Source organism: Lutra lutra, chromosome 7 (assembly GCF_902655055.1).
Source record: "Lutra lutra chromosome 7, mLutLut1.2, whole genome shotgun sequence".
NCBI classification, from domain to species: Eukaryota; Metazoa; Chordata; class Mammalia; order Carnivora; family Mustelidae; genus Lutra; species Lutra lutra.
In genome coordinates this window covers 143934764-143947721 of record NC_062284.1, presented here as the reverse complement: position 1 = coordinate 143947721, position 12958 = coordinate 143934764, and the positions used below count along the sequence as shown (strand labels likewise).

At 51.8% G+C, this 12958-nt stretch overlaps 1 protein-coding gene across 5 annotated transcripts in view; it reads right to left on the bottom strand.

The window, feature by feature from the left end:
* Nucleotides 1-12958, bottom strand: part of PPP2R5C (protein phosphatase 2 regulatory subunit B'gamma) — a 123689-nt gene that overhangs the window by 110039 nt on the left and 692 nt on the right. For 4 of the 5 annotated variants that reach the window (XM_047737653.1, XM_047737655.1, XM_047737656.1 and 1 more), the window contains exon 2: nt 12545-12610. The exons of the other annotated variant lie outside the window; for it this stretch is intronic. In XM_047737653.1, the coding sequence (XP_047593609.1) occupies nt 12545-12610 (66 nt within the window). The remainder of the gene's footprint in view (nt 1-12544; nt 12611-12958) is intronic. 5 annotated transcript variants of the gene reach the window in all.

Sequence of the window (12958 nt, the reverse complement as noted above, 5' to 3'; positions counted from 1 at the left end):
GACTGCTAGAAGCCAGGGCACTGGTTTGGAAGGCAGAGGAAGGGGTCATAAGCCAAGACGCGCAAGAGGCCTACGGAAGCTGGAAGAGGACCAGAAACGGATTCTCCTCCAGGGCTTCAAGGAAGAACTAGCCATGCTGCCATCCCGATTTTGGCCCCATTTTAGACGTCTGACCCCTGGGACTGTGAGATCATCAGTTTGTGGTCCTTTGCACAGCAGCCTGGGGATCTCACGGAGACACGTGTCTGAGGACACATGTCTGCCTCAGGAGGGGAGGGGAGCCTGCAAACACCCAAGCAGAGGTGGCGGGGGGCAGGGGGGCACGTGCAACAGACACCCGCACAGGCCCATGGGGCGAGGGCACCCAGGGAGCTCAGATGGGCCTGGCCCCTAGCAAGAGTCAACTGAGTGCTGACCGTCAAGATTCTCTGTGCAAACTGCTCACTCCTCCCACACTTCCAGTCCCCAAAAGAACGGAGTCTGTACATGCACATGTGCACTTCTGAAAAGCCTACCAAGTTCATCCTAGAAATACAAACCCACCAAGCCCCTTCCAGTCACACTGAACTAGGAGAGTAGACACGCCAGCTAAAGCCCCCAGCTATGTGCTCTCCTCTGGGAGTGGAATTTTTACTAAGAAGTCAGAAAAGCCTTATTTTTAAATAAGGTGCTTAGGACAACTTGGGAAGAGTTTTCCAAGATGCCAGACGCCCGCATGCAGACAGGACTCTGAATCGGGAGCGAGGGCCTGGGCTCCCTCCCCTCCCACAGTCGGCAGCCTCTTCCTTGAAAGGGCTTTCCCGGATGTGGCCCTTGACACCTGTCTCTCCTTCCACCCGATTGGGAAAGCTGGGTCTTCTTCCTTAAAAACACCGTCCATTCCTCTCCTCCTCCCAGAATTCCCTAGAACCCCTAGTTTTCACTCCCCAGTCACAGATAGCGCCTCCTAGGCCAAGTCCCTGTTTTAAATGTTGTTACATGCACACGTCTACTAAAGTTGACCTCTCCCTTCCACTTTCTATGACGCCAAACCCCGTGCACCACACATGCTGACCCTGAGGACAATGGGGCACATGCGGCTCCCTCCCAGACAGGAGCGGAACCCCAGCTCCTGCAGCAAAGCTTGGAACACCAGCACCGGGCGACTGGCTAACTCATGAAATAAAGTTAACTCCACACGTATCCACAGCCCGTGTAGGACACACGCTGAGACGAGCCTTCGAACGTCTGACAGAGCAGAAAGTCATCCCCAAGACCTGCTGACTTGGAGCCCCTGGCCCCTCTGTGTGGGCCCTGCTGGCCTCCCTCCCCGAGAGCACTGTCCTTGGGGCAGGCAGAATGAGCTTCTAGAAAGAAGACCTGGTCCCATGACCCAGGCTAACCCACTGTAGCCACTTCTCAGGGCTCTCAGCCCGCTGGCTTAATGGTGGTCTATAGAGCCCCATGCTCGGGTCACCAGCCCCTGCTCCAGTCACCAGCCCCTGCTCCAGCCGGGCCTGTGCCTTGGCCCCGCTTCCCCCCTGCCCACCCCAAGTGTGGCTTCCTGAGGCCTCTGTGTGGCGCACTCCGCTCTGTGGGCCGCTGCCTGACAGATGGGCTTGGCTACGAGGTGGCTGTCTCATCCTTCCCCCAAAGGGATGTCAGCTCCAGGAGGGCTTGGACACCCTGCTGGCATGTCCTGTGAGAGCGGGGGACTGCCCTGCACTGGGCAGGTCAGGGAGGCCCCTCTGAGGGCACAAGTGTGTGCTGGGGGAATAGCATTTGGGCAGGGCCACCGAGAGTGGGGGCTCGGCGTGACCACCCTCGCCGCAGACAGGCAGGCTCCAGGGGAGCCTGGGGGCCACAGGTGCTGGCAGAGCCCACCAGCCGGGTCAGAGTCTGACCTTGACCTGGCCAGCACCTGGAAGCCGCGCAGGGGGCCCTGAGCAGGGTGAGGGTGCGAATCCATCCTCCTGTTCAAAAGGTGCCTCAGGCTGCAGTGCGGACTGCGGATGGCAGGGGAGGGGATGGTCTCCGCTGCCAGTCTGACCGCACACCGCACCAGCAGACAGCAGGTGCATGGGTGACAAGGAGCGCCGGTGGGGGGCACAGAGAACCAGCAGGCGGCAGCTGGCGGCCCCAGTCACTGTGGTGGGAAGGAGAAAGGGGCTGAGAAGCCGGGTCATGAGCACCCTGGGTCCGAGCGGAAGACATGGTGACGCCCTTCCTCGCTCCTCCACGACGCTCTCTTCTTCCTGCGGACCAGGGCCGCAGTGCTGTCCTGGCCGCCGCCTGGCCGCCCTCAGCTGCCTTCCCTGCCCGCGCAGGGCCTGGTCGTGCGGCTGTGTGACTGGCTCTCAGACACCCCGTGTAAGCCAGACGTGAACTTGGAAGTTACCCGTCTACACAGTCACTGAAGTCACTGATGAGGGAGACCGCCCCACGGGGAGCAGCGTGGCAGAGGTGGAGGAGAAGGGCGCCGAGGAGAAGGACGAGGCTGAGGGAAGAGTGTTTCAGGAAGCAGGTCAACCCATCCGACGGCCCTGAAAGCTGAAGTCTGTGGACTTGGACTCGTCATCCTGGGGCTGGCGGAGGCTGCTGAGGGCAGCGAGGCAGCAGCAGAGCCCACTGGGCTGAGGCCAATCTGGGGAGGCCTGGGGTGTCCATAACAGCTTTGGGAAGGTGGCGGGAAGAGCAGTGTCAGGGCAAACAGCAGTGCCACAGCAGGTACCTTGGGACTGTCTGGAAGGCGAGGGGCTTGATCGTGCCACGTGCCTACGGGGAGGGCACCGAGGGGAGGCGTGGCTGAGGGACAGATGCACCAGGAGCTGATCTGGGCCGCGGTGTGCAGTGACAACAGAATAGAGGACAGACGGGACAGGACAGAATGGCTGTCCGTCTGACGCCCTCCCTGGGGTATGCAGACATACACGGTCACCCACAAGAAGCACTCGGAAGGGAGGCGAGGCCCAAGGAGATGAAGAGGCCCGAAGGGGTCCTGGAGCAGCAGAGCAAGACAGGGGCCTGAAGAAATGGAGATGCTCTGAACACCTCCTTCTCCTCAGGGCCAAGTACCAGCAGCCAACGGGACATGAAGGGGCTGGCGCCCCGAGGGAGCACTGCCCACACAGAACTGCCCATGTTCCCCGACAGTCTCTGCGACCCCCCAGCCCAAGCGTGGCCAGCCGCTGTCCTGAGCCCGAACCAGGGCGGGCGCCCAGAGTAGCTGTCACGCTGGGCAGGGCCATCTCCCGGGATCGTGCGGGGAGCCATGAAGCCAGACCGGGGACCTCCCTCAGTCCCTGGACTTCGGACACCACCTCCCTTGTGTCTGCCATCCAAGCAGCTATACACTCCCAACATCTTCCAAAATTCTCCCCTTCCGCAGTCGTATGATGAATGAGCACCCGCCACGGGCCAGAGACCACCAGACCCAGAGCCTGAGAAGCCGACGTGCATGCCTTGAGAGAGCTTTTGAAAGAAAGTTCATCTGAAGAACATGATACTGGAATAAAGACAGCCCCAGAGTTACGAGCCAAGACTACTCCGTGGGGAACACTCTTCAGCAGGTGATGTCGGGACAAGCCTATGGCTGGGGACAGTCAGGCCGAGTGTAGATGAGGGCGAAAAAGGTGGTCTCCCGAGAAACCAGGCTGTCTAGGAGACACTAAGGCTGCTATGTTGGGGTCTGAGCAAAGCTCTCTGCACTGTGGCCCTTCTGGGCGCGAGGCTGCATGGGTATGCGCGGGGTATGCAGGAGCTGGGCAGCTGACGGGCTTGCTGCCAGGGCCCCCGGTTTCAATTCTCGCCCCTCTACTTCCTGCACAGCACCACAGGGATCTTTTGTAGTACGTGGTCAGATCACCCCCTCCTCTCCCTACTCAAACCAGCTCAATGGTTTCCCACCACCTTAAGAATGAAAACCCCAAATCCTGCCAAGGGCCACTGACAAGATCCTACTGGACCTTCCCTGCCTGCACCCCGCCTCTCTGACTTTATCCCTTCTGCTCAAGCCACCCTCGTCTGTCTGCAGCTGGACTGGCCTTCCTTCCAGCGCACACCCAAGCTCACTCCCGCCTTTGGGCCTCTGCACCGTCTGCTTCCTCTGGCTGGAATGCCCTCCTCCCCCAGATCTCGGCACTACAGCCTCCCACTTCCCGTTCGGGTGGCAACTTCAACATCCTCTCCTCGGTGAGACCAACCTGGGCCACCTGAAGCAGGCTCTGGAAACGTGTGAGCAGCTTCGACATCGCAGTGACCAGAGGGCGCTCCCGGTGTGGACAGCCCTAGGGCCACGGCTCTGCAGGGTGAGAAACCAAACTTCACACGCCACCAGCGCCCCTTGTACCCACCAGCACCCCTGGGCCCACCCACCAGCACCCCTGGCACTGTCTGAAAGCCAACGGGGCCCTGCTGTGTGTCCCGCGCTGCCCCCCTAGCACCCACGAGGGTCCTCAGTGCTTTGGATGGTCTCAGAGTGTGCCTGTGGGGGTGACCGTGAATGAGTCACTTGGGGAAAGCCCATGACGGGGAAAGCATGGCCTACAGGGAAGAAAATGACTTGGGGAGAGAGAAGGGTCACCCCTGTGATGGACAGGGCACCGCCCTCCAGGGCCTGACCTCTGCCACGCCAGACCTCTTCCTGTAAGAACTGGGCCACGGAGCTAGGCGGCAGAGCCGGGGAGATGACAGCTTCGCTCCCAAGAGTGTGGGTCAGGGGCAGTGAGAACAGGGATTTTTGTACTGTTTTATTTTTTAACCACGTGTGTTTCGACCGCCAGAACAGATAAAGAGAAAACGTCTGAAAAGGAAGACAGGAGGGGCGTCATGTCCCTGGGTCTCTCAGGGCCCACTCCCTCGGGAGACCCTGTGGCCTCGTCCGCACACCGGCGGCTGCTCCTCACAACAGAGGCCACTCCTGGCCTGGGGCGAGCAGGGCCTCCTCCTTCTAGCCCCACTTCCCTTCTCCTCCACTGTCCCCTTTTCCCCTAATTGCATCCGCTTCCTTCTAAATTTGGTATTTTGTATTAAGAGCAATAGATGATGGAGTTAAAGGAAGGGACACACACCTGAACCGGCATTACTTTGGAAGCTACTGCCCGGGTCACAGGCCCCTCTGTCCCTCAGAGCTGTCTGTGAAGTGGGAGGTGGTCTTCAGCTGCTGTCCGGTGGGGGGCTAGCCACCAGCCACATGCGGCTCCTGAGCCCTTGAAATGTGGCTTGTATAACTGAGGAGCTGAATTCTTAAATTTAATTTGATTTCCACGCATTTCAAGGGCCACAGGTGGCTCATGGCTAGCATCCTGCCGGCATTCCGGCATTCCCACTGGGAATTTTATTAAGACGAGATTCAGCACGAGCTCAGACCCACTACCCCTTCAGAGCCATGCTGAATCTCGTCTTAATAAAATATGTAAGACGAAGGAAATCCGGTGTCCTCAAACTAATTACCCCCCTACCCGCCCTCACCCCTGCACCCCCACCCCCCATTTGGTTCTAGCCTTGTCCTCTCGCTCCCCCAGGTGGAGAAAACGCAGATGAGAGCGCTCGGATTTGGATCTGGGCAGCAGGCTTCCCTGCAGTGGTCCTTCCCAAACCAGACCAGAAGCAGGGCCCCGCCAGGTCTTGGCTGAGCACAACATACAGACGGGAAGGTGTGAGATCATGACCTAGAACGTCGTGCCAAACCAGACACCAACGAGCCCTGACCTTGGCAGGCACCCGATGTTTTAAGGCAAAGCTGGAGCTTTTTTGTAGCTGAAATCTTTCACATGAATCCTCCCTGTGACTTGGGGAAATATCACCGTGATTCATGCCGGTGGCAGACTGACTCACGCGGCAGAAGCAGGTGGAAAGCTCCCCACCCTGACACGGGAGGCTGAAGGCTTGCACTCACAGCGCTATTGCTCTCACGGCAGGGGGACTCTGGGCTTCTTCCGTGAACAAGAACGCTAAATTATTTCATGTAATTCACTGAACTCTTTCTAGAATTATGGATCGTGTAACGGAGCTTTTCCTAAAGAGGGAGGGAGTGCTGACTGCTCCCGTCTGTGACACACACCCTAGATCTTTCTGGGGCTCCAATTTCACGGTGACCCTGTGTTTGCTTAGGTGCTTTAAAGCACTATTTCCTCCGGTTGGGGTCTTCACGAGAAATGTGCTCCTTCTCGACCCTTATCTTCAGCAGCTGCACGGTGTGATGGATGGGGGGGGCCAAGTTACTCCCAAGTCTACAGAACGCCCATGAACAACAGGTGGGACACTTTGTGAATAACAGAAATGGTCAACACTTCATTTCTTAAGACATGAGGACCACATTTTTTATCTTCCCCAGTGCTTGTACAGAACAAGATGGTCAAAACAAAACTTTCTACTATGTATATAAAATTTATAAAATATTTAAAAAAATATACATCACCCTTAAACAACACGGGTTTGAACTGCGTGGGCCCAATACTTTTCCAATAAATACACTACACTAAAATGTATTTTGTGTTCTGATTTTCTTAGCATTTTCTTTTCTCTGGCTTGCCTTATAGTAAGAAGACCGTGAACGGTAACTGTACGATACCAAGTATGCGTTAACCGGCTGTTTTTACGATCAGTAAGGCTACCCGCCAACAGAGGGCTACTAGGAGTTAAGTTCTGGGGGAGTCAATAGTTATACAACAGATTCTTCGCTCTGTGTGTGCGTGTTGGGAGAGACTGGCACCCCCAATCCCCATGTTGTCCAAGGGCCAACTGTATGTGTATGTTCTACCGAGAAAAACTCCCAAAATAAACTCAAAACGAAAAATATAAAGCACTGAAGATCATATTGGAAGCCTTATATTTAAAGGGAAATCCTGTTTTGAATTGCTTTCATTAAAATAAGATCTTACGACACTGTACATCTTACCACTGACCTCTGGTGCAAAGCAAAAGCAAAAGCAAAACCTTCTTCTAAAACTTTCACAGGAGGGGCGCTTGGGTGGCTCAGTTTGGTTAAGCAACTGCCTTCGGCTTAGGTCATGATCCTGGAGTCCCAGGACTGAGTCCTGCATCAGGCTCCCTGCTCAGCAGAGAGTCTGCTTCTCCCTCTGACTTCTCCCCTCTCATGTGCTCGCTTGCTCTCAAATAAATAAAATTAAAAAAAAAAAACAACTTTCATAGGACATTAGAAAAAGACCCAAGTACCATAATCTTCCATTTTAGCCCACTGCTATTCATTTGAAAAAAACCTCTGCATCAGAATTTCCTTAGAGGATCAAAAGATAAAGAAACAAGATTTCCCCCCCTTCTAATTTAGCATATCAGAACCCCCAGCAAGCTAATTGATTTGAAGCTCCCCTTCCTCCTGAGCACTTTTAAAATCCGCCAACAAACACTTCTGGCCTCCGGGTCCTCACATACATGGCAAACGCCAAGAAGAATCAAGTTAAATTGTTGTCCTCAAGTACTTATCTAGTTAGGGAGGCGAATCAAGGTAAATAAAAGTCGTCCAAGGCAGTATAAATGGTAAATAACCGATTGAGCCGATAACTGCTTTCAAACTTAAAAGACGGAAAAAATAGGGGCCAAAACGGTGAGAAAAGCTTCCCTTAAATTTCAGAGTAAGTGACCCTGACTTTGAGCTAAGGAGACGAAGGGACTAAGATGGGCGGTGAAGAGCACGGGAGAGGGCACATCGCAAAGCGAGGTCTGGGGACCCCAAGAGGGGGGTTCCTGCAGGCACTTTCTGGGGTCCCTGCTTTTACGATAACACGAAACCATGATTCACCTTTATAATCATCATCAGGTCAATTTTTCACAAGCTACAAGGCACAGGGTATCAAAACAGACAATGCAGGAGCAGACTCAAGGAGCCAGCGAGCTTCTACTAATCTAGACATTAATTTGCAAAAACATGGTGCAATGCCATTTTTCTCAGTGCATTTCTGTGAATAGTTATTTCTTGTAAAAACATGCTACTTACGTTAACATGCATTGCGTGTGTTACTATAAGATGAATTAAGGAATGTTTAAAAAATTTGTTTTAATTTCTAGCAGGAAAATTATCAGCTAAAGCCGACCTAAATAAAAGTTCTTTGGGACCCTGATTTTTAAGAGCATGAAGGGGTGCTGAGGCTCCTTTGGTCTGAACCCTGCTAGGGGAGAAGTATGTATCTGGCATGATTTGCAAGTGGATGTACATACTTTGTGGAAGAGTCTTTCTAAAGCAGGGGTCTCGCCGGGGGCCTTTTTGCCCTGTAGGAGACATCTGGCAATGTCTGGAGACCCTGCTGGCTGTCAGAACAGGAGAGGGGTGCAGCCACTGCTGTCTAGTGGGGAGGGCCGGATGCTGGCAAGCATCCCCCAGCACACAGGGCAGCACTGCGGGGAAGCATCTGGTCTACCCATCAATGGCACGGAAGGTGGGGCGCCTGCTCAGGGCAGTGGGTCTCACCTGGGAGGAGGCACTGGGGAGCTGCCAAGCACATGGTCACATGCAGGAGCAGTGAGCCCTGGGGAGAGACAGGAAGCTCACAAAACCTGCTCCTAACTCATGCCCTCCCACCCACAGCTGACTAGCCCCTCTGCAGAGCCCCCATCCTTCTGGAACACCAGGGTTCTAAGCAAAGATGATGCAGAGTGGCTGGGAAAGTGGGCCAAGACATGGTGATCAAAAGCAGGGAATTCCACTTCTGTGTAACAGACACTTAGGAATCAAAAAAAAAAAAAAAATAAAAAAAAATTAAAAAAAAAAAAAATATATATATATAAAGTGCTGGTCCTCTGGGTCCTCTCTGAGTGTCACTGGGGTCTCGTTTAGGGTTGTGTGGGGGAAAAAAGTGGGGAGAGAATAATGGGCAGTGTGGCAGAGGCGGCCCCTAGTGACAGCATGAGCTCAGAATTCAGCCTGCAGACAGGAGCTTTGGTGTTTTGGGGGAGGGGAGTCGGGGACTCTCCCCTTAGGAGGTGATAGTCACAGCCGTCTCCCTAGGAAACACACCTGCCAACAGACCTCTTCCACTGTCCTCCAACACTCAGGTTAAAATTCCTGCTACACAGCCGAGTGACTAGAAAGTCAGATTTTCTTAAGAAGATACTTTCCACCAAAATATTGTTTCTGTTACCAGATAATGGGGGTTATTATAAGATGAAATCATGTTTTTGAAATTTCCAGTTTACTTTCTCAAACAGGACTCCGCCAGCCATACCTGTGGGACCTCAGCAAGCCCGGCTCCCCATCTCTGCAACGCTGAGGTGGGTTGCCTGGGATGTAAAGGGACAGATTATAGAGACAAAAACGTTATGGCTAAGGGCAGAAGATGTCAAACGAGCTAACGAGCTGGAGAGGACCCTTCAGCTTTCTTTCCAGGAAGAGGTATTACGTCAGAGTTGCCGTAGACACTTCCAGACCAAACTACGCTGAAGCAGGACAGGTAACATACGTGACCAGAGAACAGCGCTCAAAACAACCTTTAATGTGCTTGAAACAAATCACTTTACAGAGAGCATTAACACTTTTAAAAACATAACTTTGGATGCAGTATACAAATTAAAACAGCTACTATAAAAAACACCACAGCATGGTCTCGTCTTCCAGAATGGACTTTAGAAATCTCTGAGCTATCGATGAAGATTCTAAATATTCTTCAAGGGGGCCTAGATATGTTTGCATAGCTTTGAACGTGACACCAAGGACAGATGCTCAGAGCGGAGTTCCCTCTGTCAGTGTCCTGAGCACCCAGGAGCCCACCTGTGGCCTCACTCCTTAAGTGTGCCACGAAATAAACCTGTAAGTACTGGGCAGAAACTTTAGTTTTGAGTGTATAAATTAAAACATCCTATTTGAAAGAGAATAAAACACACAAAAATGTACCAATACACATCATTCGAGAAGAAATTTCTAGAAAAACGTGCCCAGCAGCAGTTATGACCTTTACTGCTATTTTGTTACTTGGAAGATGTATTTTGCCATACATCTTGCAGGGAAACGTTTTTCAAGTGGGGTCATGTCTAATCTGTCCTATTGAGTTAAAAATGGCCAAATCTGAAACTCTCCATTGTTTTTAGAGGTGAGGAAACAGGGCCATGGAAGCTAGGTGACATCACTTAGGGCACTCAGGAGTCAGCATTTTTACTCCCCAGCTTAAAATATGTTCCCCTACACCACTCTATCCTTTACCACAGAACTTTGTCTTCCTAAACACCCCCGTGCCATGAAATGTTCCTTTGTTATAACGGAAAAGTGTTCTGCAGCATAAGCCACTTGGTGCCTCTGTTTTCCATGAGGCTGGGTCACAGCCAGCCAGGATTTGAGTGTAAGGACCTTTTCCAGTCTTGAAGTGGTGTGTTAAGTCAACCAACCATGGGCCAAGTTCTTTTTAAGGTGTTCTCTGTTGAGATGATTTCCCAAGCCTGGTTACTCTGCCCTGGGCGGACCCCCCGTTCTGCACGCCCCTCAGGCTGGGACGGTCCCAGATGGGGGAAAGCCCCCCCCCCACCGCCAGGTGAGTTCACAGGTTGACCCGAGCGAGAACCGGCTGTGAAGGTGATGGGACACTGAACAGGTCTGAAAAGCAGCACGAGAAAAGCAGTCCTATTTGAACGGTTCAGGTCAAAAACATTCAAGTTCAGAGGAACGCTGACAGGAGAGGGAAAAAGTGCGCAATGAGGTCTTGGGCCCCTGAGCGGGTCAACCTTATTTGCAAGTGGGTGGAACCAGAGGTGAAGAAGCGAGATGAAGACTGAGAAGGGAACCGACATGGAACAAATTCAGGCTCAACCCAAAGTTCAAATGAACTGAAGTGCCTCAATTTGTACTCCTGCAAAAGCAACGTACACAGTCATGCGCCCACTGTCCTGCTTAATGGGCCTTGTTGCCTCTGGTATCCTTATGAGGAAGCAGTGAAGGGCCCACCATTTCAGTATTTTTCGGTGGTAATTTCAAGCTCTGTAGCTCCAGCTCTTAGACAGTAGCTCTAGAAAAAATACAAAAAGACAAGTGGGGCATCACACTCAGGCACTGGGGGGGGGCACACCTCAAGAGTCTTAAGCAGCTGACAGTCTAGGAACCCAAACCACCTTAAAGACACGCACTGTAGGTACTAGCGGGTTTGTGATCTTTAAGTGAATGGATGGACTTTCCAGGTTCAAACTTAATGTTATCCATCCTTCAAGTAAGGTTCTTTCTGCTAAAATGGGAAGAAATGAACCAGACCACTGATATTCTTTGTCACACTAACGGTGAGAGGAGACAGGTGTGTGACTGAGGAAGGTTCGGGGGAGTACTGGAAGCCTTAGCAGCTTTAATGAAACACCTGTAAACAAAAGGAAAGAAAACGCATACTACCCTTGCAAAGGGACTAAATTTCACTTAAATCGATTTAGTCAAAAAACTGACTCGGAAGGAAGCAAGTCAAAAACAAGAATGTCACCGTAAAACGTGATTTTCTGGTATAAAGACAGGGCAGAGAAGGACTGGCACCAATAATTCCCAACTACTGATATTTAAGGAACCTTTGGATCTCTTTTTGCTTCGGGGAGGGTGACAGATTTGCTGGAACCAACCACCTGCTAAAGAGAAGGGAGGCTTAGAATGCACCAAATGATAAGGAAAAGATACCACTCCCCAGGGCTTTAAAAAAAAAAAAAAAGAGGCTACTGCCTATAATCACCAGTTAACTGTGTTTTCCCAGATGACATGGAACTCATTCTAATTCGACTTACAGGAAGGGGGTCTGACACTGGAAATTAATGTCATCTGTGATAAGCCCAGGGACCTGGGTGATCTAGCTCTGGAGAACGTGAAACTACAAGCAAAGCCACTTCTTGGCTGCCAGTGATCTGAAAGGGCTTCCTAGCTCAGCCTAGGTCCAGACAGCTCCTGGATCCCTGAGGGGCTCTAGTTCAACAACTGCTCCCAATGAAGAACAGGCCAAGTGCTAGCACCTGTGTGCCCAGGAACGCCATCAACCCCACCAGGGAGACATCGTCCTCACTGAGCATTCCCGCTGCTCTTTGGTGAGTCCACAGTGGAGAAGCAAAAGGGAGGACTGGCCAATGCAGAGAGAGAGAACAAGTGACAGATGACAGATGATCGTATTCAAGTACCCAAACTAACTCAACTGAGAGGTACCAACTCATGCCACTAAGGAAAGAGGCTCTGGGCATCAGACATCAGCAGAGCACAAAGACCGCACCAGGGAATCAAAGGTGAGAGGAGGAGGAGCCACTGGGAGGGACAGATCTGACCTGGCCACTGACTTGCAAAGGAAGGAAGGGGAGGAGGATCTGAAAGCTACAAGCATGAATGCTGGTTGGGAAACCAGTCTCTGCAGGAGGGCGGCTGCATCTGAGGTGGGGGGTCATAAACTTAAAAATACCAGTTGCACAGATACAACTTCCATAAACCCATCCGTATTTTCCCAGACTAAAATAACGAAAACTGAAAGAACTAAAATTTCAGTTTATAAAGGAGACTTGCAGACAATCTCGTGCAGGGAAACATTCTAGAAGAGCCTGGTTTTCACCACGCTGTGCTGCCCGTAGTTAAAAGGAGTTCATGAAAAAACGGAAAGGGAATATTTGAGAGCGTTACCTCTGAGTCTATTATGTCTTGTCCTTCTTTTGAACTTTTTCCACTTTTCCCTGCTTTTGGTGATTCCTGGGAAACATCAAGCAAATCAATTAGGCTTCTCAGTTTTTAGACGGCTAAACATCAGATAAACCAAAATGCAGTTTTAAAACGGATTTACACAATTTACCCGGAACTTCGGATAATCTTAAGCAATACCATCAAGAAATTCTGCCTCTCGTTATATAGAGACCCAACACTGAGCTGCGACACCCCCGCCCCCAAATCCAGATCCTTCTTGTTTTCTGGATCTGTGTTTGGCGTTGAAAACTTCGAGAAGCAGATGAACCCACATTTACGGTGCTCGGGGCATTCTGATGGGTCCACATCACATCCCTTTCTGGCCTCCCACCGTAAACCCCGCGAGCCGGGATTTCT